This window comes from Oryzias latipes, chromosome 12, assembly GCF_002234675.1.
Source record: "Oryzias latipes chromosome 12, ASM223467v1".
NCBI classification, from domain to species: domain Eukaryota; kingdom Metazoa; phylum Chordata; class Actinopteri; order Beloniformes; family Adrianichthyidae; genus Oryzias; species Oryzias latipes.
In genome coordinates, this window is record NC_019870.2 from 5,156,329 (window position 1) to 5,180,703 (window position 24,375).

Below are 24,375 nucleotides of genomic sequence, written 5' to 3' on the forward strand. Positions count from 1 at the left end.
AAATCAAAAGTCTGCTTTTGTGCTTTTGGTTGATTTAAATGTTTTGTATAACTTGGGTTTTAATGCGTTTTCTTTCTTTGTTGAATGTTTTCACTTGATATTTTGTCATGTTTGATAGACATCAAGGACACTTTATACATTTCTGACACTTTTTGTAAGACAGGGATAAAATCAACCCTCGGACACAGTAATGTAACAAAGTCTTTCTTTGCAAACAAGAGACATTGGCTCTAAGCCGTAATAAAATTAACCACATTCTGCCACATGGACAGGGGTGTTTCAAAAGCTTTTAGGGGCTCTGGGCTCTTGATTATTAGGGCACCCCAATCCTACCAAATATTTAATACGTTTTTTCTGAACCACAGTTTGTTTCCATCGTTAGGTCATTTTGTTAGGCAGTTGTGAAAATTTACTTGCACTCTGGACCAGAGGAAACATGGGGGGGGGGGGGGGGGAAATCAGCTTTTTGAACTTTTGAGTTCTTCTGTTTCTTAATTCAAGGGAAACCAAATGATAGAGGAGAACCTGACAGAAAAATAGAAGTCCACTTCTTTCCACTCCTTTTCCAACAAAATTTATTTGGTTAATTAAACTATTTGATTGCCATAATATTTACTCCTTAACACCAAAGCTTTAGCTCCAGTGTTTACATTCTTTTGACTACCATAACTCTTGAACTAACTCTTCGGTTAATGTAATTTCAACTGATTCTGACGCTGGGAAAAGCAGCTTTGTGCTGATGTGCAACATTTTACAGAAGTGAGGTGTTTACATAATCAACATAAATCCACTGATACTGATGTGGCGAAAAGGCGTCTTTATGCTGATGTGCAAAGCTGGTTTTCTCTGAGTGAGAATCCGCTGATTTTCATTGATTGCATTAAAAAGTGTATGGTATTTATTTAGATGTTGCCAGCAACCTCTCCGGTGTTAAAGGGTTAATGGATTCTATTTATGTGATATGTGAGCACTATATGTATAGGTGCACATATAGCGTTCTCTCACTATATTGTGGCTCACCTTTTGCAGTCTTGCAGATTTTTTTCTGAGTATTTTTCTTGTTTTTTTACTTTTGTTACACAGTGCACTGCATTCTACTTTCTGATTGGCTGTTGACCTTGTCAATTCATCTCCTTAGTGCCATGTCTTCTGTACAGAATGCATTCAAGTTGCCAAATTTACACAAATCTTCAATTGCGATAAGATCGTCGTTTTTATTTGAGGGTTCAAACAAGAGAGAAAATTTATGTCTGAGAAAAGTATGTAAAGTGTGTAATGAGAGGTTTACCAACCTTAATACATCTATAATCTTTACTTTGTGGAATTCACCTATTGCAGGTCATTTTTGTTACCGTAATTCCAGCTATAAACGTAGGAACACTGTGTGTCTATATATGATCAGGAGCAATTGTAATGTCAAGAAGACAGGAGTATTTTCTTTATCATTTTCTAATAAATTTGTGAATCAATATCCTAAATACAGTCGACATAATGTATGTTTTTTTAATTGTCTTTCTTTTTAAATAGCTTTAAATGAACCAATAAATCATTGTGCATCATTGCAGGTATGAAATACTGCATTTAAAGTTTGTCCATAACAATGATGCTGACAGTATAAGAAGGTAGCTTTTATTACAAGTTGTTGTATTTTTAAACTTTTCAATCCTCAGTTTACTTTAATTTTATTTTTAATTTTTTTATTATTTCCTAAAGAGCTCACATAAAAAGACGATAGACTACAACTTTCATGTCTGGGACATCATGAACCATCTATCTATCTTTTATTCCTGTGTTGTTAAGCCATAAAGTCTTTACAAATGCAGATTGTGGGATGTTTTCAATCTATACTTTGAACACTCATGGTGGTTTTGGTAAAGGACACAAACATTTTTTTTTCCATTTGTCTTTATTTAAAAAATACAGGGTATCTTTCTACAAATAGTATGCAGTACCAAGATGTAATTAGCCCAGTGTGAGGCAGAGTGTCTGGATCCTCTTCCTCCTTCAGTTCTGCGGAGAGACGGGATAAAAAGCAACAGGAATGTCATTGCTTCTGATTTTTCTCTGTCGCCACTGGACCGACCTGCCAAACAAACCCCCACACTTTGGTCTCAATGTCTGCTGGTGTCGTCTACTACCTCATTTGTGATGCTTCTTGTAGATGGCGATGTACTCTTGCACATCGTCCGGGGATCCCATGACCACAGGCACTCTCTGGTGGATGGACGTGGGCTGGATGTCCAGAATGTTCTCTGAGCCGGTCGTGGCCATGCCTCCTGCCTGCTCCATGATGAAGGCCATGGGGTTGCATTCGTAAAGCAGTCTCAGCTGAATGTCAAGAAAGAAAGATGGTGGAGAAATACTTTTTTTAGTTATTTTTTAATCATTTCTAAACTTAAATGTCTTGAGGGTTTCACCATCTCACCTTGCCCTTGGGGCTCTTAACATTTGCAGGATACAGAAAGATTCCTCCATACACCAGCGTTCTATGAACGTCGGCCACCATTGAACCGATATACCGACTGCCGTAAGCTGCAGAGCCATCCTGGATTCAAAACAGTCATCCCTGGCATTATTTGTGATTTAAAAAATAATCTAAAAAGTCTAACAACACAAGAAATCTTTTGACCCTGGATGGTTTGTCTTTGACTTTACCTCAGGGAATTTCTTCTTTTGGAGATACTCTGTCACATCAGGGTAAAACTGCTGCGCATATCCTTCATTCAAACTGTAGATTTTCCCCTTCTTCTTGATTCTCACGTTTCTATCCACCAACATGAACTCCCCGATCGCCTACCGGAAATCCACGCAGGGGGAAAAATACACAACATTTGCGCGTGGAGCAAAATCTGAGCAGTTTGGATGCACTTCAGGGAAACCTTACGGGGTCGAGCATAAAGCCGTTCACTCCCTGACCCGTGGAAAGGACCAACATGGTGGCGCTGCCATACAGAGCATAACCAGCCGCCACGATGTTTCTTCCCGACTGCAGCGCGTCCTTTTCACATGGATCCCCGTTGGATGTCTATAAAAACATCATGAATGCAGGACAGTGATTATTTTATTGTAAATACTCCAACTAAAGCCTTACACCCTTGTAGTTATGGCCTGCAGCAGTATTGGACTGCAAAGACCAGATTGTTTTCGTCTTTTTTTTAAACTGCGCATTTGTGCAAAAATGTCACCTTTGCCAAATACTCAAAAACTCAAAGTTCATCTATTACTCCCACATTGCCTACGAGAAAATTGATCTAATTAAATTTATTCATAGTTCAAACAAAACAACATAACATAAAATATGACCTTATAAGGAATTTGGGTAGGATTAATAAAAAACCTCAGTCACCAAGGAAATCTAATTTGCCAATTCCTTTAAAGATGACACAGACCTGTACGTCACCTCCAGGCGACCAAAAGATACAATGGTTGCTATGGAGATGAAACCAACAGAAAAGCTGCCATTTAAAGAAAAAATAACGTTTTTTGTTTTTATTTTATTAAGTTGTCACCTTCAGCTCTGACCAGGGTGGGAGGGCAGAAGGGGAGAGTGAGGGGCTCATAGCAGCTGCTCCACCAGTGAGGGCGGGTCAAAACAATGTCGCTCATGGCTTAAATTCAAATTATTTTCCTCTTTCTTCCCCTTTTCGCACAGAATAAAAAATATTTGATGAAAGAACAGCTTTTTATTTATAATGTTTTTTATTTCCCACTGATCACAAGTTATTCTGAAAAAAGTTATTCCACTTCAGCCCAAAAATCGTACCTGATGGAGATTATTTTAAACTGGCTTTCACTTGATTTTTTTGGACGGCAGAACTTTTTTTTTGTAGAAAAAAATCTCAATTTAACCTAAAAATATTTTTTTAAATAGTATTAACAACCTAGAAATAAACACATTCAAATTCTAGTTGATGACTTTTTACTGTGAGTCGATTTAACGTTCAAGACAAATGTTGCGTGGGAGTTAATTTTATGACATTTTTTAAAATTACAAATACAAATGGTGCTTAAAGAAAAGTGTGATTCTTTGTGATAATCAAGAGTCTGACTGAGTATCTGAAAACATTTGTCAGGCATGTCCGTGGCCCTCTTGGCCATTTATTGAAAAGTTGGGGTTGAAAAGTTTAAAACCACCTATATCAGTCACATTCAAACCAGAGGTGATGTGTCCATGCTGTCATCCCCCAAATAAAATGGAAAAAGTTGTTCCATTGATAGCAATGAGGTGTGCAAATCACATTAACAATGCACTCAATGCAAAATCATACAAAATATCACAACAACAATTAAAATAGCAAAACAAATTTTAAAAATTCTAGAAACCAAAAACGGATTGGGAAAAAATGAGCCTAATAAGAGGAAACATTTGAAAAAAATACGAGTGATTAAAAAAAATGAAATGTTGAAAAATTGATACAAAAGAAAAAAAAGAAAAGGTAGGCGTCATGGGATGTCCCTGATTGGATGATGTTGTTCACGTTTTTAACAGGAAGTTATTTAGCATGGCCCTATCTTATGACAAAAGATAATTTTCTTTAAACTTCTGACGACAGCCACTGCCAAAGTTCAGAGATTGCTTAATCACCTTTTGACTACAGTTAAGCAAACCTTCCATCTGCTATTCCTCTCCTTCAAGGCTCAAACGTTTCTTATTTTGTTTCATTTTGATTTCTGGAAATCACTTTCATTTCATCAAAAAAAAAATGTCGTTCACCTTTTGGCAAATCCTGTCAGGGATCGCCACAGAATTTGATTTGAACTTTAGGGCCACCGTACAACTACGGGCAGCTTCCACTGTCAAATTCACAGAATGGTTTCATACACCGACCTTTTTGTAGATGGCAAAAATCGTTCCTATGGAGACCAGGCAGTCGATGTTGGAGGAACCATCAAGCGGATCAAAGCACACGATGTATTTTCCCTGCAAAATGAAAGCAGTGGGATAAAATACAGCAACTGATCTAGCAAACATGAATCAGAATGGTTGTACTGTCACTCAAACCAACGATATTACGGCACACACTTGCTTATCGGGTTCCACAATGAGGGCATGCTCGTCCTCCTCTGAGACCAGGACGCAGGCACTGAAAGAGGACTTAATCATGTTGATGACTAGATCGTTGGACAGGACGTCCAGCTTCTTCACCTGGTCTCCAGTCACATTGGTGCTTCCTGCAATGCCATACCTGACAGGAAGGAGGAGCAGGGAGAACGCTAAACCAGTGCTTAAAGGAGTTTTGCTGTCACATTGACCTCTACTCTGGCGGTTTGGTATGACAGAAAAGAAACTTTCAACATTTTCCCTGTAAAATAAGACCCTCCGATGATCACAAAGAGAGTCCTACTCACAGGTTAGCAATCCCAGCCTTCCTGACAGCAGAGGAAATGGCTTTGACCGCTGTGCAGATGGAGTTGAGCAGGTTTGTCAGCTCTCCCGTTCCCTGGGCCTTCCTGCCCTCCTCCAGAACAAACCTGGTGAGCGTCAGCACGTTGGTGTCGAAAGCTGCTTTGTCAGACATTTTCCCGGCAGGTGGAGGGACCCAGTGTGCAAGCGCTGGAGCTGACGGAGACTGCAAAACTTAAAAAGTGGACTCTAGAACAGAGATACGGGGATGAGGAGGGGTGTGAAGCTCTTCCAGCCAATGAGGTGCTGGTTTGAACGCCACTGTGGCTAAGAGCAAAGTTCAAAGGTGGTGTTGTTTTGAACAGACACATAGCGTAATTGAATCAGCCTCTGGTTAAAAAAATCGATTTTTCTTTACCTTTACCAAATCAATTATCCAATTTCATGCATATTTTTCAAGACTTGCATTAAAATCAGAAATTCTCTAAGTGGTTTTTCTTCTATCTAAGCTTTAATTGAGTTTATATCATATTTAATCTAATTGAAAAGGTTTTAAAAGCTTTTGAGAGACAGGATACAAAAATCATTTAGAGATTTCTCCAAAAAGCTCTTGCCAAGACCTTTTTTTTAAAAACAAGTTTTTGCTCAGATGGTTCACACATGCGTTCTCTGCATGATCCTGAGGGAGTTTAAAGTTCAGTTCTTGCAGATGAGGACCCTTGCTCCCACGTATGCTGTCAAATTAGCTAGTTTCTGCATGAAGAATTGCAGAACAAAATGAAAACGCACCAGAACTTTGTTCTTTAAGATATTGTCAAGTAAATCCTTTGCATTATTTAACTAACGAAACTTGAGTAACAAATTGTTCTCACTAGTCAAAGGAATATAGTAATTTACTGAAGAAACAGAAAAGTGATTTTTAAACTTTGGTCTTTCAGATAACGCATGAAAACTACAGGATATGTCCTCACAAACCTTTTCAAAATAACCTTGTTACTTGAGTTTTACAGTGAAGGACCAGTGGGATTTTTCTTCTAGACAAAAAACAATATAACCTCGTGTAAAAAGTAGTGTTGTTCACACTTTGTCCACATGGCGTCGCTGTTGGGTTTAAAGTTAAAAGTGTGGAAAACAAAAGTAAATTTCAGTTTTCTTTATTTGAGAAGGGATTCTTCTAATACGGAAAAAAAATGTATAGATCAGTAACAAAACGTTTTGTTGTTGTTTAAAACTGTTGCTTTACTTTAAAACTGTTGCTTTACTCTTGCTTTACCATGGTGGAGTATTAGGGCTTTCGAAAAATATTAAACAAATAAATAAGAAAAAAAAATCAAATTTTGTGAGGATAAAGTCAAAGGTCAAAATCTAAAGTGAATAAATTCGTAAAATTATGAGAAAAAAGTTGTAGAAATATAAACAAAATAAATTCAAGAATGAAGTTGCAATTGACGTCATAATTTTACAAGTAAAAATTCAGTCTTTTTCTGAAATAAAATGTTATACTTAGCTTTAAAAATATTACTTTTTTATAATTGTGGGCTTACGATGTAATTTTTTTGAAATTACAAATTTATTCTTGGGAAAGAAAAAAAATGTAAATAACTATGACAAATGACATACATTTACAATTTCGCTCTCATATTTTCATTTTTTTTCACATAATTGTTCTAATAATTTTACAGCTTTATTCTAATAAAACCCTGACTTTTTATTTTTTAATTTACAGCTTTTTTTCTCACAGTTTTACTACTTCATTCCCTTTTGTTTATTTGTCTTCTTTGATTGTGTTTGTTTTATTGTGGTCCTACTCCATCATACAATTTTAATACAATTAAGTACAAACCTTTAATTTAAAAATGCCTTACCTTTATTTATTTAATGGATATAGGCTATTAAACAAAATAAGATCTGGAGTCACAACTCTTCAGGGGCCCGTCTTTCGAATTTAGAAAAAATGGTTTCATCAACATTTAGATCTATTTTGAAATAGCTCAAGTATCATGAAAATGTTTCTTAGAAGACTCTTCTACGTTTTCTACAACTGGCCAAATTCATGGTTTACATGTGGTTTTAAGTATAAAAAAAGTACTAAAACTATAATTGTGCCGGTTTTTTATAGTGTATGAATAATATTACATGGACGCAAGTTATCTAGCTGTATTTTTGCTCGTAGTGGCCACAAGGTGTCAGATTTGAGCTCCATTTAGGCAACTCAAGCCATAAAACAAAAAGTTGCACATTATTCACGATTCCATCTAACGGCTTGTTTGTGATCTGTATTTGTCACACCAAAAAATATAATGTATAAGCCAAAAATATACACACATACTCCCATATACATTTGAATATATAATGAAATAACTCATTTTTTTGCACACAAATGAACCATTTAATGTATCTAAAAACACATTGTTGGCAATATTGTAGTATAATTATAATATGATTCAGAATTGTATACATGTATGTACTTATAAAATATACAATGGTTTGCATGTAAATGTATGCATACGTACATAAAATAAATATATACATATTTCGTAGCCTTTGAAGCCACTCCTTTGTGCTGGAAGATCCATCCATGTTCCATTCTCAATGCTCTCAATGATGGAAGAAGGTTTCCCCCAAATTCTCACTATAAATGGCCCCATTCATTCTTACCCTCAAATGGATCAACCTTCATACTCCTTTTGCAGAAAAGCAGCCCCATAGCATGATGTTTTCACCCCCATGCTTTAAAATGGTGTTTTGGGAATACAATTGCACAGGCTGGTAGTGTGGTATTAATACCTTTTCAATTATTATAAAGGTCAAGACGATGTCATGTGTTACTATCATAACCTTTGTGACTGTGGTGCCAGCTCTCTCCAGGTCATTAACCAGTTCCCCGGTGTCATTATGGGCTGTTTCCTCACTGTTCCAGATCATTTGAACCCCAGGTGGAGGGAGATTGTAAGTGAGCTGCTTGCTTATTGGTTACCCTGAACAATCCCAGTCTGGTTCAGGTGAATATTTTTGTTCCTGGAGTCCTTTGACAGCTATTTGGTCATGATGGAGAGGTTGCAGTCTGACTGTTTAAAAGTGTGGACAGGTGTTTTTTAGACAGATAACCAGTTCAAACAGGTGACATTAATAGTTGAGCTTCTTAAAGAAGTAGTAACAGGTCTGTGTTGCTGCCAAATACATATTTCTGCATCATGGTACTATTAAATTATTTAAAAATATTTTATTCAAAAATGCATTTGAAATGATTACATTTACGCTGATCCTATTTTTCTGTGGAATCAGTTTGATGTTCAATGTACACATGTATTTACACAATTAATTAAATTAAGTTTAAAAAAGTTGTTTCTTACGAAATCCATCCTAAATAGTACAAATTTATCATCAAATCAAACTTAAACTTTATTTGTACAGCACTTTTACAAGTGTTGTTACTCAAAATGCTTCACATAAAAGCCCAAAGCAAGACAAGAGACAATTACATAAAAATATAAAAACCATTATAAAACCCATCACATTTAGGGAATTCACCTAAATTCAATTAAAGTTAAGCTCTGATTAATTAAACATATTGAGATTTCACTTCTTGAATTATACTCTAACAAGAGAAAAATTCATGTGAGAAAAAAAACATGTTTTTCAATGAATTCCAGGCTAAGACTACGTGATAATGTATTTGCATTGGTAAAGAAAACATGAAAAATGTTTGTGTGAATTAAAAACCCTTCTTAACTGGAGATTACCTTTGTGAGTTTATTTCTTATTTCCTGGAAACAAGGGGATAAAATGTTGAATTAATTAGAATGAGTTGATGAACCTTATGGTGTCAAAATAGAGCCTAAAGTATTGCGCATCAAAACAGTAAAACCGCGCATCAAAACCCCAAATCTGCGAATCAAAATACTTTAGGCTCTATTTTGACACCATAGAACCTGCTCAACAAAAGGTGGAAAAAGGTGTCTGCCAAAAAAACTTATAGTGACAAAGTGACGTAAAGGTAGTAAAATAGCGATTAACAAAAATAAACAGTCCACATTTCCATCTCCTTTTATATCCCCACTGCAGGAAAGAGTGTGTTTTTTTTTTACTTTTGCCAAGGTGTTAATAATTCATAGATTAAGAAGGTGAAATATATAAAACTATAAATGAGAAAAAGTGCCAAAAAATAAAGTTTTGGCTCCCTCACTCACAAAGACATGAAATTAAGTGTTTTATATGACTGTAGATTCATTTTGAAATTTTTTAGTGTAGATTTTTGAATGTTTTAAATGGTTTGTTGTTGGTTCCCAAAACCTAATGTGATTTATTTTTAGTTTCCTGATCACAAACTTTGTTTGGTTTCTTTCCTGTTTAACCTTACAGGTACATACTAAATCCTTTCAAAATGCTGCAGTATAAAAACTAAAGGAAGGCTCTTTAAATCATCCTGGGAACAAAAGCTGCTTACAGATGGGAAAGTGATATGACATAGCGCTGCACCAACTCAAGGTTGTGCACCGAGGCTGCTCATTTTCCTCCCTGCAGTTCTGCAGAATTAACTGTGTTTGCCGAGGATTGCATTTCCACTAAGCCAGCAGAGTAAGTTTAGCCGTTATTGACTCATGGACTTGCGCTTAGACAGGGAAAGTTGTAGAATAAGAAAAAAAGGATGTGAGGGGAAAATAAAGTTTTGTTTTCTGGTTTTCCAAGCTTGGATTTCTGAACCGTTTGGGTTTTCTGAAGCACCATCATGGCTCAAGGCAGCTACACACTGAGGCTTGTTTCAGGTAAGGTTTTTGATAAAAATGACCAAAATGTAAATGTTTAAAGTATGTTCCTGGTCTCTTTGTACAAGAAGACAGTAGCAGTATCTCTTCTGAGCCTGCAATTATCAGTAGTTACCATACAGAAATATTGTTTACTTGTTTTTTTTTTTTTTGTTTTTTGTTACCATACTCACTGTCTAAATACGTAAAAAATGTTTGTGGTAAAAAAAAAAAACCTTTGCCAAGAGAATGGCGGGCCATTTAGAGGGAGAGCTGCAGAGTAATTACAGAGTGGGTTCAGTCTATCTTGAGAGACATACCATTTGAGGAAAAACAAACTTCTGAAAACAGTGTCTGTGAGAGCGCAAAGTCCTCCTGTGTCCCTCCTTTTCTAGTGGGACAGGCTAAGATAAATTTTTGTCAAGAGCTATCTGAAAGCTTTGGATTCAATTGGGACATCCTCAGCGAGGAGGTAAGACTGGACCAGTTTGGAGTCATGGTTTCACCTGTTTAAAAATAGGTTTTTCATGTGAGAAGTTCTGAGCATTCATAGAAATGTTGCCAATACTGTGTCTGCTATTTGAAAATATGTTGTTTGAATCTTTTTTGGCAAGTTTTGTGTTCCTTTTATGCTACGTTTACACCAGCCTCGGCAATGCATTTTTAAGCGGCCATTTTCAATGAAAAGTCTATGTAAACGCACGTCAACCTGAATTTCTCTCGGGTTCATGAGTCACTATCCAAGTTTTTGAGTCCGGTTACGGGCTCTACGTACAGAACAGGCATTCATTGATCATGCACTGGAAGTTCAACCGGTTGAATTTATTGGCTACTAAAATGGGACAACGCTGAACTGTGACTCGGATGCGGGAATCGGATTTGCTGGTGACGTGAAATTAATAATTGTGGTTTTCTGCTTGGCAGGAATTCTATGGCATCAAGTTTTTCATGTATTGGAATAGAGCAAGATTCACCAGATCTGCACTGCTTTGACATTTTGCAATAAAACTCTTCCAGCTGTGAATACATCAGCGAGTATTGGGTAGTGACAATCCATTGTAAACCCCATATGTTAAAAGTGCAATAAAGAACCCACGTTTAGTCCCGGTGTTTACCACCCGCTGTGTACGTAGCATTACAGTTATTTGTTTTGGAGTGAACTATGAAAGCTGATTTCGTTGTTGGTCCAACAGGTCCAAACGCTGAAGAAGCCATCCCGACCCATCTTGGTGTTGATTATAATTACCAGTTGGACAGATTTCAAAAAGGCGCCACCATTAAACGGCTAAGCCTTAAGCGGAGGCCCAGAGTGGTCCTCAGTGATGCAGAAAAGACAGTTTCCTCTAGTCAATGGCATTCTGCTGAGTCCTTGTCATCGTCCAGCAGTGATGACTTCAGATTGTTGGGCATGTCTTCTTCAGCGAGAGGAAGACCACCTCTTCCTCCATCACACATTTCCTCACAGGACAGTAAAATCTTCAATAGTGAAGACCCAAGTCCTTCTCGGATCCCCTCCGGATCAAAGCCCCAATCAGCTCCAAGATCTTCACAGAGTGGCGTAATGGAAAAGACAGAGACCTCAAAGCTCTTGAATCAGGATGTGGTGGGTCAGACACCACCTCAGCCTCTTCCCCGTAGACGGTTAGCCAGCTTTGGAGGTGTAAGCTCCCCAGGTTCAGTCTCCCCTTTCACAGGTCTGAACGCATACAATCAGAGCAACAACAACCATTCATCTGATGCAGATGTCCACCTTGGCTCATCTCTAGGAAGTAGAGGTAGCACAGGCTGCCTGCAGCTAAGCCCACAGAGCTCTGGCAGGAGCACTCCAGTGTCGGGTCCCATGCACCTCCAACATGTCCGTGACCAGATGGTGGTAGCGCTGCAAAAGCTGAAGGAGATGGAGGAGCAGGTGAAAATGATTCCTGTCCTCCAGGTAAAGATCTCCGTTCTGCAAGAGGAAAAAAGGCAACTTTACTCTCAGTTGAAGAATCAGAATGACAACGAAAATATAAACAACTTGATCTGGAACAGATCGTGTGATGTGGAAATGACTGACAGTGAGAATGATAAAGGTGCTGATGAAGAACTGGCAGATCCTGGAAACTTCAAGGAAGTGAGGCAACTAAGTGAAGAGATGGACGCATTGGAAAAGGCCATCAAAGAGGGACCTTTGCAAGTGTGGCATGGTAAAGGTCCAATCTCCGTGCAAGGCAAGGCTACCAAGTCTGTTGCAGTTGGAACTGATACAGATATGGTCCCTCCTAAACCTTCAAAGGTAGATAAATCTGTGCACACTGAACAGGTGGAGACAAGATCCATAGCAACAGAAGTTTCTGAGGTTAATCTAGGCATTTATGCTGAACAGGAGGCAGAGCTTATTGCCCAGCAGCTACTGAACGGTGCCTTAAAGGAAAGAATTTGCCACTTAGAGGCAGAGTTAAAAGAATCAGCTTTCCAGATAGAACTGACTCGTCTCAAATTGGAGCTTCATGTTGCAGGCGCCAGGAACCGGGCTGACAAGGCCTGCTTGGCCAGGCCGTCCACCGCAAGTATCGGCACAGAAATCAAGCCATTCACAAAAAGCCAGGGAGCCGGTAATCACACGGAATTTCGAGATGCAAGCACAGGAGAGGCAACAGGGGTAAAAAATGTGGGAGTCTCTTGTGGACCAAAGAGGAAAACTGTATGTGTAGGACCTGATTTCCCCATGAGCCACTGGGAGATACGGGAGCGAGTGGAGAACAAAGATGCAGCTGTGGGGATTCAGATTTTCACTAACACCCTTGGAGTAGGAACAGAGATGAAGGTCCGTGATGCTGGAAGCAACACAGAAATGCCAGCTGAGAACAATTGGTTTAAGAAAGAAAAAGTTAAATGTCTCTCAGTAGGTTGTGGAGATTTTTCTATAAATGACAGTGCGGTAAAGGACATGGTTTCTAAGTCTGTAACAACAGATCTTATCAGGGGAGTTGATCTGGGAATCATGGCATCTCCTGACACATCTTCACAGCGAACCAACACTGTCTCAAACCTAGTGTCTCGCTTCACCAACACCAGACAAGCGTTCATTAATGACTCCAGCACAAACACACTGCTCAGCACGCAGGACAAGCACACCAACACTACCCACACTTTGACCCGGACAGTGTCTGTCGGCAGCAGGGTCAGGGACTTCATGTGCACCACAGAATACAGAAGCGTTGGTGTCAATACTGTAAGCCTGCATGAAAGTATTTCCAGAGACACACCCGAGACCGTGATCAAGATAACCCGAGACTCTGGAGTTGGCTTTACAAGCATTTATGAGAATTTTTTGGTTGGACTGAAAACTCGGAACATGGCCTCTGGACCATCCCATCTTCCTGATCCGGTTAAGACGAAGAGCGTTGGGGTTGGAGACGGGAGGGTACAGGAATTTACAGTTACATCTAGTACGTCTGGGCATACAACGCAGCAGTGCCAGAGAGGCCATGAGCTAAACCATTACATAGACAAGTTGCATAGGCTCCTGAGTGAGCACGGAGACCTGCTCACGGGAGTAGGAGTTGGCAACAGCACCTCCAAGACGGTGCAAAGCGGCAACACTATGTCTGAAGAAGGAAAAGAAAAGCACAAACGTTTTTGCTCTGAACCAACGGGTAAGTTTGCAGAATTTGCTCAAAGTAATTTGTAAATAAATGTTAAACCTTTATGTCCAATTAAAATTTAGACTGGGAATTAGCCCTCTTTCATTTACAGAGTTTTACTCCCCATAAAGCGCACCCAATTATAAGGCACACCGTCAATGAATGGTCTATTTTAAAACTTATGTTATAAATAAGGTGCATTAAGCAAAACAAAAGAGTCAAATATAAGTCGTTCAGTCATTCAGACTTTATTAACTGTGTTCACAGCATGACAAAAAACAGACATGGCGCTAAAACAAACATTACTGTGACTGCGCTAACTCCCAACCTTGTTAGCATCATGTAAAAAAAACGTCCGACACCGCTACACATTAACCGCATTTACATCCAAAAATTAGATTGATGCTTTGACCTCTCAAAATCACTTAGACATCATTAAGCCCAACCAAAATGAATCCATGCACAAGGCGCTGTGGATTCTAAGACACACTTTTCTTTAAAAAATCAAGGCTTGCAAGTGTAGAAAATACAGCACTGCTATTTTGCATGTGTGTGTTATTTGCATCTAAATATTAAAAGTATGTTATAGAAATGTCCTCATCCTGTGATCAGAAATTGCGCCTAATCATGTCGTTTCTGACTGGATCGAAATCTGATGTTGCATCCTGAAGAGGGACAGGGTATTTATTTTATTCTCATTAGTATGATCAGCGCTATATATTTCAAACTTGTTTCAGATAAATAATTTACTAGAAGTCTGCATATCATCAACAAATCACGATATATAATATATAAAGCAGGCGTGCAACAACAGTTCATTAAAGTTAACAAGATATTCACAGATTCTGAGATCCGAGCTTAATAACTTTTTGATAAATGTTTAAAACTAACAGCAAGTGTCTCTATTGGTTTGTTTTAATACAAACAAAGACCTACAAAAACTATTTTAAATGAGAATTAAATGCAGACGCGGATACCAAAGATCCATCTACAAAGTGCAAGCTCCAGGAAAAAGTGATCTAAAATCAAATTAAAATCTTCTCAAAAAATAACTGAAATTAACAAATGGTAACATTAATATGAACTATTCATTAATACTGCTCAACGTACTATGCCACAGTGTTTTAGAACAGTTATTTTGACTTTTTATGAATATTTAATGGAAATAAACCAAATCTTATCACAAATGTTCAATAGTTCTGCAGATGCTAAGCTATAGTCACCAAACTTTCTCACATGGCTATCACCTTTATTTTAACTAGTTAATCATTAACTATTTATCTAGTTGATAGTTGCACTATTTTTACGTATTGTTCAAGCTACTGCATCCAGTATTGGATCAGGACTGAGTATCTGACCAAGGCCTAATTAACCTGATTGCGACATCGCTTTGCAGAATTAATCCGATCAGAAAGTTGTCATCTGGATTTTGTTGCTGCAAAACTGGAGATGCTGCCCACACCTCAACCCTTAGATGAAGACTGTCAGAGCACAACCAACGAAGCAGAAATGTGCCATCGGAGCAACTCTGAGGTGAAAAGAATGATTCAACTGTTAGAGCAGCAGGCGTCCTCCGCAGCTCTACAAGGTGCGTAGGCCTCTTTTGTTGGTCCATCATTATATGTGGATGTTGTAAGAAAGAACACTGTTTAGTTCGTATTTTCGACTTTCAAACAACTCTCGTGGCCCCATTTAAACTGCTGTTTTTGTTGTTGTTGTTTTTTTTGGTGGGTTTGGAAAGTCATTTTACCCTACATGGTAGTTTGTGGTTGAAGGTCTAAAACTGAACAACTTTGTAGGAGGATCTAGTGTCTGAGAATGCTGCCTCTCACATTTAGAGGAATGTTTAACCCTGTAAATCCTTTTCATGTCCTTCCCTACCTGTTGTGTTTTTTTTCTTCAGGACATTTAAACAGTTACGCTAGAAATCATTGGTGTTAATCAATTTGTTTGTTTTAGACTTTGTCACAATCTTCTTTTTTTTATTACTATTTTTGTTTACTTCTGCTCTGTTAGATCATTTGTCTGCATTTAAATTCATGCCAGACCACACCAGGGTTAATTTGCAAATTTAAAAAAGTAAAACAGAAGGAGCTTTGACACTTTTGCAGCAGACTGAATAAATCAACTTTGGGACAAATCTAACAGCTTGCTGTTAAACGCGTTGAGTTTTCACTAATGGCTTGTTGGTTTCCAGATTACTTGTGCTGACACAGCAACAGCCTGATCTGCAGTTAAATATCTTAACCTGCTAAATGTTATGTTATGTGTGGAAATTACATGTCATCATCCACTGATGATTTCATCACAGTTCACTTCCCATCAGTGTGTAAGTTAAGTGTCTCAACATTTTCTTGCAACCACACCAGAGAGATGCAGCAAATGAACTGAGCAACGATTGGGATTTGAACCAGTTTTCCTACATAACTCTTTTCATTAGAAGTTCAAATTGGATTTAGACTATAAAAAATGTTTTTTAAAGTAAAAGCTGCTTTCATTAGTATTTGCAACAACAAATCTATATTTTTATCTTTAGACAAGCCAACAAACATGTGTAAATCTGTGATAAAGAAACCAAGCGGTGACCAGAGCTGCAGCAGCAACAGGAAGAACATGAAGTTTGTGGAAGCAGCAACAGGGTAAGTCTTTCTTCTAAATAACCTCTTTAGATTAAACACATCTTGTATAGATTAAAGATTTGATGAAATATTTAAGTAAGTTTTTTTTTCTCTTTTGCTAAAATTTCAAATAATTTAGTGGAATAAAGGCTATATCATTAAAGAGGTGGTTTGAGAACAGGTCTGCTAACTGCCTGCTTAATTTAGGAATGAAAGTTTAGTCCATAGATGCAACCCTCAACGAGCATCAACAGAAAAAAAGCACAAATTATTCGGAAAACTTGACAAAATATTGTTAAACAACACCAAAAAACAAAAAAAGATAAATCCTGAAGGTAAATCCTGACGCAATTGCTAAATTAAACAGAAAAAAATTGGTAGGGAAACCAAATTTGACTCAAAAAGTGAGAACATTGATACATTGATTTCATAAGTAGTAAATGCTGAATAGGTTAAAAAAAACTTTAATGAAGCCAAAAATAGCAGATTTTATTAAAAACTGTGCTAATAAAAAATAATGTTTAGAGAGGGGGAAACTCAAAAATAACTAAAGGTCCACTAATGCTAAAAGAATTGGACAATAATTAAATAAATAAAACAGTGAAAAACACGAATTTGAAAGGTTAACAGTCTACACCATTTAAAAACAAATGAATGCCTGTCATGATCTGTCATGTTTTCCTTTCAGATTAGACTTTATGTTAGTACAAGAGCAACAAGAAAGAGGAGAAAATGAAACATTTGGGAAGTTTTCTCCACAAGGACACCAAGCGACAAAAGGGAAAGAAGGGTTTAGCAAGCGATTAAAAGACACAACTAAGTTACACAAACAACAGAGGTAATGTGAAAGCACAAATGGTCTAAACCATGAAGTATAACATCATCTCATCCAGCTCAGAGCTTTTGTTTATGCTCTTTACAGGTACAGGTTAAATGAAAAGATGTTTTCAGCTTGTCAGATTTTAAAGGCACATCTGAGCGAAGCCACACCCCTGTCCAACAAGGAATTGGTAAGATTTTTACCTAATTATCGAGGTGAAAGTTGTTTGAAAGCGACTCCAGAACCGTGCCATTTAAAAAAAAAATCTTAGTCACAACTGCCCTCACGGGTGGATAGAGTACACCACGTTACAAGACTTGGTCTGCGGAGGTGGAGCCTTGATGAATAAATGTGCATGGGGAGGGAGGCTGTGTTCAGAAAGAAGTGGAAACGTGCTGTGTACTTTTTAACTACTCTTGTAGCATTGCTGATTTTTAAAGAAAGCTGACTGATTTTATTAGAACGATTTGGGGAAAAAATGAAATCAATTTTATTGTTTTGAGAAGTGCCAGCATGAAATTTTAAGACCACTTAATGAGCCCATAAAGCAAAAATGTTCACACACGGTTTTTCTCTATGGACATCCTGCTAGCAACAGGTCGTAGCTAACCCTTTTACAACACACAAGGGTAAGTAAGGATGAAGTAGAAGACCTCCAAAAGTCTGTACACTGCATAAGGAGCCTGTTGGTGCTGTTCACGTGATTAGGGCACATTGCATGCAGCCTGACTATTAGAAATGAAAAAGTTAGACAGTCAGAGCGTACAGGCACTTATGTACTACGTGCACACACTGTGCTTGCAGCATTTATTTGTATTGGGCCAGATCTCTCACCTTTTGAACGACTAGAGTGTGACGTAAGGGCAGTGTACGACAGCACCACTCGTATGTCATAAGTGTGTGCAACTTCGATTGCCCTGACAAATACTTCACAACAGTCCTACCCCACGCACGCCAGTGGTACGCTCCATTTTCATGTTGTCCCTTGAGGTGGTCGTACGAGCCCTAGAGCGTCCATAAAATCCAGACGCTCTAGGGCTGGCCTTCCCTGGTCCTCAGGAGCCTCCACTATGTTGGTTTTCCAGTCCTCCATGGCAAACTTGCTGCTCATTAACTGACTCAAGTAGTTCCACATCCTGATTGGCTGAACACACCTGATTTATGGTTGTCAGCATCAAGCAGTCCAGGGAGAGCTGGAAAACAGATAGCGTTGACGCTCTTGAGGACCAGGGTTGGCCAGGCACCTGTCCTGGTAAACCCCCCCATACGGGTGCTTAACCATTGACTGTATGAAAGAACTGGACTGAGTGACCCCTCCTCCCTTGTGTCCCACACTGGCTCTAAGAAGCCAATATTCCATAGATTTCTATAGAGAAATAAACAGCTATTACTAAATGTTTCTATTTGTCAGAAAAACTGTTCTTGTTCCTTCTTTAACATGTTCTTATTAATCCTGATTTTTTTCCCCCTGATATTTCTTTATTACAAGTTATTCAAGTTTTAAACCGGCCAATCAGATGCCTCAATAAAAGCATGTGGTAATCACTCGCTCCCACCTCGAATATTTAAAACAGATTGAGTCCACTTTTAGTGGAAAGGGTGTGGACTTCTAACAAGCTCCCTCCTGATTGGCGACAGTAGTTTCCATAGAAACATAGACTCAGGCCGAGTCAGACTAATCACTGCATACTAACCTCGTCTGGCAACAAATGGTGGCTTCTGTATTGTAAAAAATGGTGACCGAATTGACTCTGAAGTAAGCTGTTTTGTATGGGTGACGTCACACCCACTCAGTCCAGTTCTCCCGTACAGTCAGTGCATGGGGTTAACTATTTTCTTTATTCAGAGTTTATTCTTCTTTTATGGTCTAATTGTTTTAAATTGATTTATTTCACGACAAAGTTCATTGCTATTTTCTTCTGTGCAGCAGGAGTGTCTTCACACAATCAGTCAGGAGTGGTTCTCTGTTTCCAGCCACAAGTCAGCTTCTCCCGACACAGTTGACAAGTACTTATCAATGTTTGAGCTCATTTCAACCTCGGTGCTGCAGCACATCGCCAACATGGCTGACGGCAGTGGAAACACCGCTCTCCACTACAGCCTTTCTCACTCCAACTTCGAGGTTGTCAAAAAACTGCTGGATGCAGGTACTGTGAGTGCAGGCCAGTTTGAGTTCTGGATTTTATCACCTCCCTTCCCATAATAATTTTAAGCATCATTTTATTTAGATACTTCCTCTTTATTTTTACAATGAAAACGAAAAAGCAGATGGAGACATGTAATCCTGCAGCTCCAAACACAGTGCTGCAATTTTTATTTTTTTACTATTATTAACCGTTGATTGACATAGAGGCAACAAGTGCTCTGTTGAGGCAGCTGTTTATAAAAACAATGAGCGTGAGGCAGCCACCAGGGGGCAGCATTATCCCCATTTAGAGAGCTTCGCTTAATATCATGAGATTGTAACAGAAAATACATCAAAATCTATGATATTGAGTGGGAGAACACAGGTGCTGTTCAACATTTTGTTTAAAAAAAGATTTAAGAAGTTCAAGTAAGCGCAAAAATACAGTTTTGTTATTAAGTTTATATTTAAAATAAATGTAAAAGTATTTTGGGCTATTTTAAATTAACAGAATTGCAAAGAATATGTGTAAAAAGCAAAGACGTTTAGGGCTGTTTTGTCATATTCATATATGATCTGGGCTGCAACTCTGAGGAGGCTGAGTCAAGGGAAAGTCTTTGCAGAGATAAATCAAAAACAGAAGAAAACAAAGACTGAAGTCACAAAGATATAAAAGAGATTTTTTTTCTTAAAAAAAAACACAATACAAACAATTGCATCCCTGAAGGCAAGCTTCTTTGCAATCAAGACATATGAAATTTACTAGTAGTGAAAATAAAAACAGAGCCTTTGTTTCAGGGCAGTCTGGTGTGAGTTGAGCAATCTCAAAACAATGATTTTCAGAAGTTCTGTGAAAGTGAATCCAGAGAGTTTAGATTCCCATTTTTTGATGTATGGAGGTAATTTTTCTCTTTCTGTTCCTGTTTGTCATATATTGCTCCCCATACCCCTAGGGGTGTGTAACGTGAATCTGCAGAACGCAGCAGGTTACACCCCCATCATGCTGGCTGCCCTCTCAGCCGTGGAAAATCCAGACCACATGAGGGTGGTGGAGAAGCTCTTTGCCGCAGGAAACGTCAATGCTAAAGCCAGCCAGGTTTGTCCGCCAGCCTCTCAGTCCGGCCCGAATCTGTGTTTCCTAACTCTGTAAGTTTGCTTCAAAATAAAAGGGCTTTTCAGTGTGTTCTGAGTAACCATGGCTTCCATATACTTTATGTAGGTTTTTATAGGTTTGAAAAGTGGAAGAAAACTAAAGTAAACCTCCAAATTTGGATATTTTGATGGCCATTCTTTAAAAAAAAAACAGAGATAGAAAAATTCCATCACTTTCCAACTAAACTAAAGATAAAATTTAAATAAAGCCACATTCAGCATGGTATGGTGTGCCTGTGGCTGAGCAGTTGCTTCATGCCATTTACTCTCCCCTTCTGCTTTTCCCACCCTGGTCAGGGCTGCATGTAACAAATTCACTACAAGAACACTTTTTTTTTAATGGTGGCTTTTCTCTTGATTTTTATTTCCATACCAACTATTTTATTTGTTGGTTGCCTGGGGGTGACAAACAGGTTTATATAATTTTTACAAGAATCTGCTGAACAAAATTTCTAGATTTCCTTAGCAACAGAGGTATTTTGTTAACCACACCCACATTCTTAATATGTTCACATTTTTCTTAGTTTCATGATGATGATGATGATTTACTGCTAGAGTTGGTTTAATTATGATTTAATGGAAAGTGTGTACTTGTGTTTTTTCGATACTCTTAGAACTTAGATAAAGTTTTACGCATGTGTATAACGCAGCTAGTATTATACGAATGCTCTAAAAATTAGACAAAAGCTTTTAGCAGAAATACGCTCCAGGATTTACTGCATCTTAAATGTTTTTTTTTCTCCTCAATTATCAACAGTTTTGTTTTGCTGAGTTTATGATTAGTTCCAGTATTTTACGACTTACGAGTCAAGAATCAGCCCAGTCTCCTTGGCATAAAATTACAACTAAAAGATGTTTCTAGGAAATTGCTTTCATGATTATGGTGTGAAGTGCTCACATAGGAGATACAATTATCCTTAAACATGACTGAGATGTCTAGACTGAACGTCATCCCTCGCCAAGTCCTGTGATTGACTCCCCCGTCTGCTCTCCAGGCTGGTCAGACTGCTCTCATGTTGGCTGTGAGTCACGGCAGGAGGGACATGGTGGAGACGCTGCTGGCTCAGGGGGCGGATGTCAATATCCGCGACGATGAAGGCTCCACGGCGCTGATGTGTGCAAGCGAGCATGGCTACGCTGACATTGTGAAACTGCTCCTGGCACAGCCAGAGTGCGATGCCACCCTGACTGACAGTGTAGGTGGATGGTTTCCTGTTCTCCACCGGGGACGCCGGCTTACAGCCGAGTAGCAGAAGCCCCCCATCTAACCCTGAACAGAGGCAATGTCCAAATTCCTTCACCACTCCCTAATCCCTCAAATACTATATAGTGCGGGACCTTCCACTAGTGAGTCATACTCACTAATTGTTTTTCATTTAAATAGGACATCACCCGTTATCTGAAGTAAACACCTTGTAAATTTAAACATTTTACAAAGACTATTTATAAATCCACTGTGTTCTAATGATGAAAACTTGAATGGTTTATAAAAAATGTATTTACAGACCTTTTTTCAGATGACAAATTGTTCAAACGCAGTGCATTGTGGTCTATATCCACCAATCTGTTGAGCATCAATGCACACTGGTTTTTCACAGAGGCTTCTGGGAAATTTCCAGGGCACTGGATTTTGTAATTACACATTTGGACATCCCAACAATATAACAAACACCCTTTATAGTGCACTAAGTAGTGAGGGAAGTCAGACTCAACTCAAGTTATGCAGAGACAGAGTAAATATTATTAAGATCAAACCTTGTTTTAGAAGTAATGGAAAAACTATTTAGTTTGATTTTTAATCTTTTGCTCCCTAATATTAAAGGAATTTTAACGTCAGGTATTTTGTGCGTTACCAGGATGAAAGCACGGCCTTGTCCATCGCCTTGGAGGCGGGACACAGTGACATCGCAGTGCTCCTTTACGCTCACACTACTTTCTCCAGACAGACAGGGGTATTACGGCACTGGTAAACTCCACACGAGTTAAACAAGTCCTTTTTGACTGTTCTTTTCTTTTGCACTTTGGCAGGCTGGTGCTCGGCGCAGCGGCAGGTTCTCCTCATCTTCAGGAGGAAGAAGTGTGTTTGAGTGAAGGAATGTATCATCATAAACGGGTGCTTGCTGAATATCAAAGTTTAAACACCTCAAGTCTTTAGTTAGCTTCTTAAAGATCCACTTTTATTTATGATTATGCCAAAATCGTGTGACATTTTCTTGGACCTAATGGCTGCAGAGTTCTGCAGTAGTTCATTAGAAGTTTGCTTCTGAGTTGTGGGCGTACCAACCCCGCCCCCATTCCCTTCCCTGTTGCTGAGAGCTCAGAGCAGGGAGCTTTTTGCCTGTCCAGTGTATTTTGTACAGAACAAATAAGCACTTTTTCAAACAGCATGTTTTCATCTGTCCCTGATTCACAACGATTTGAATAAAGAAATAGTCAGAAATGCAGTTTTAACCCTTGTGCTATCCTAGGCACTTTCCTAGGTCATCTAGACCCACTAGACAGTGCGCTGAACCTTTTTTCATCAATGATTTGTGATCTTCACTGGTGTCCATGGATTACATAAAATCCTCTCCACCTTTATCCACCTTTGTCATGGTAGGGAGAACACGTCAATGGTCATCTTGACCACGCAGGATAGCACAAGGGTTATGCCCAAGGGTTATAACATGTCCTCCATCATCAGAAAAATGCCACAAGAACATGGCACAGAGAAACATGTCCTGCAGCTACATGTGTTTTTGGTCCTCCCAGCTTTTGAACCAGCAATCTAGTTGTTTTTTTGTTTTTGTTTTCATATGATGTCATGTGATGTGAAGGAAGGATTGGAAGTCCAGCATGTTGTCTTTGAGCAGATGAAAAAAAGAGACTTTGTGTTGGGGTTCAACTCGGGGTTCAACCCGAGTTGGTGCTTGAAGAAATTTTGAAAAGAAACAAAACATGGAAGAAAGTGAAATACTTTATATAAAGGGTTTAAAGAGAGCGTAAGAAGGGATGACTGAAATTTATGAGGATAGTAGAAAATTGTACATATATCTGACAAGCCATTAAAACTTTGGGGGTTTGCAAATCAATGCATGAATGTGCTAAATTGTTGTGCAACAACAAGATTATTTCTGCATGGCATAACGTAACTATATATATCTTTACTTTGTGCTTCAAGAACAACAAATGTTTTTTGAAGCTACAAGTTAAAGAACAACAGCTCAGCAAAGGTTTTCATAAACAATTTTTCAGACAGGTTTTGGGGAAAATAACATTTATATAATTTTCAGAAAGCTACCAATTTTTGTGGTGTTTTCTTTTGTGTGCTTGAGAATGATCTTGTCCACGTTGAAATACAGCCCTTAAAACATGTATTGTTTTTTATGCATTAATTTCAATAAACACAAGAAATTTGACTTATTTGTTGTTGTTGTTGTTTTTTTTTGAAAGACCACAGAATTCCTGAAACGGTTTTTATTCATTTTTCAGCCTTTGTTAAATAAATAAAAAAGTATAACTGAAATAAAATGCCTCACATTGTCAGCAATCAGCACCTTCATATTATACTGGACTCGTCTTGATCCGTGGGTCTCTGGTGTCTCTTTTCACAGACATCCGTTCACCTCTCCACATCCGCCATCTCGCAGGTGTAATATTCTTTTCAGGTGCAGCATGTCCTGACTTGCATCAAATCTGTCTTCATTTTTCCAGCATTATCCTGGAAAAGAAGTTGAATTTTAACCTCAAAAGAAAACTGTGAGAAGAGTGTTTATTCGTTCCCGTTGTGTCTTCCTCTGTCTTTACTCACTGATCAAAGTCTGGCTATTGTGGTTCCTTTGTGCTCTACTGCAGGCTCAAACAGCATTTTACATTTCACTGAGTCATGCATCATTTATCACATATGCCGAATAACCTTCAGACTGCAGTTGTGGCTGATTTCATAAGTGATACTGTGTTGCAGAA

General features: G+C 38.4%; 2 protein-coding genes across 4 annotated transcripts; one reads left to right on the top strand and one right to left on the bottom strand.

Moving 5' to 3' along the window:
• Nucleotides 1-1,887: 1,887 nt before the first annotated feature.
• On the bottom strand, nt 1,888-5,649 carry LOC101156992 (fructose-1,6-bisphosphatase 1). Its single transcript, XM_004074514.4, has 8 exons — nt 5,350-5,649; nt 5,024-5,186; nt 4,829-4,921; nt 2,885-3,025; nt 2,656-2,793; nt 2,426-2,545; nt 2,139-2,328; nt 1,888-2,010 (listed from the first exon to the last, which is right to left on the bottom strand). Exons 1-7 carry the CDS (start codon nt 5,517-5,519, stop codon nt 2,140-2,142), a joined length of 1,014 nt encoding a protein of 337 aa, XP_004074562.1. The 5' UTR covers nt 5,520-5,649; the 3' UTR covers nt 1,888-2,010; nt 2,139.
• Nucleotides 5,650-9,278: 3,629 nt separating this feature from the next.
• LOC101174279 (KN motif and ankyrin repeat domain-containing protein 1-like) lies at nt 9,279-22,898 on the top strand. 3 transcript variants are annotated; one of them, XM_004074665.3, is made up of 12 exons: nt 9,279-9,922; nt 10,034-10,110; nt 11,283-13,727; nt 15,112-15,303; nt 16,252-16,354; nt 17,022-17,171; nt 17,256-17,343; nt 19,081-19,300; nt 20,232-20,374; nt 21,426-21,626; nt 22,287-22,382; nt 22,459-22,898. In XM_004074665.3, exons 2-12 carry the CDS (start codon nt 10,074-10,076, stop codon nt 22,519-22,521), a joined length of 3,738 nt encoding a protein of 1,245 aa, XP_004074713.2. In that variant the 5' UTR covers nt 9,279-9,922; nt 10,034-10,073; the 3' UTR covers nt 22,522-22,898. The 3 variants fall into 3 exon arrangements, with proteins under 3 accessions (XP_004074713.2, XP_011479791.1, XP_011479792.1); XM_011481489.2 differs by having other exon boundaries at nt 9,279-10,110; XM_011481490.2 differs by having other exon boundaries at nt 9,279-10,110; nt 19,084-19,300.
• The last annotated feature ends 1,477 nt before the right edge of the window (nt 22,899-24,375 follow it).

Bases quoted from the DNA above. Each gene is read 5' to 3' on its own strand.
- LOC101174279 (XM_011481489.2), top strand. From the start codon at position 10,074: ATGGCTCAAGGCAGCTACACACTGAGGCTTGTTTCAG. The intron at 10,111-11,282 runs GTAAGGTTTTTG...TTGGTCCAACAG, and splicing joins CACACTGAGGCTTGTTTCAG to GTCCAAACGCTGAAGAAGCC. The intron at 17,344-19,080 runs GTAAGATTTTTA...TCTTCTGTGCAG, and splicing joins CCCTGTCCAACAAGGAATTG to CAGGAGTGTCTTCACACAAT.
- LOC101156992 (XM_004074514.4), bottom strand. From the start codon at position 5,519: ATGTCTGACAAAGCAGCTTTCGACACCAACGTGCTGACGCTCACCAGG. The intron at 4,922-5,023 runs GTGTGTGCCGTA...TTCATTTTGCAG, and splicing joins TTGTGGAACCCGATAAGCAA to GGAAAATACATCGTGTGCTT. The intron at 3,026-4,828 runs GTCGGTGTATGA...ATGTTTTTATAG, and splicing joins TTTTTGCCATCTACAAAAAG to ACATCCAACGGGGATCCATG.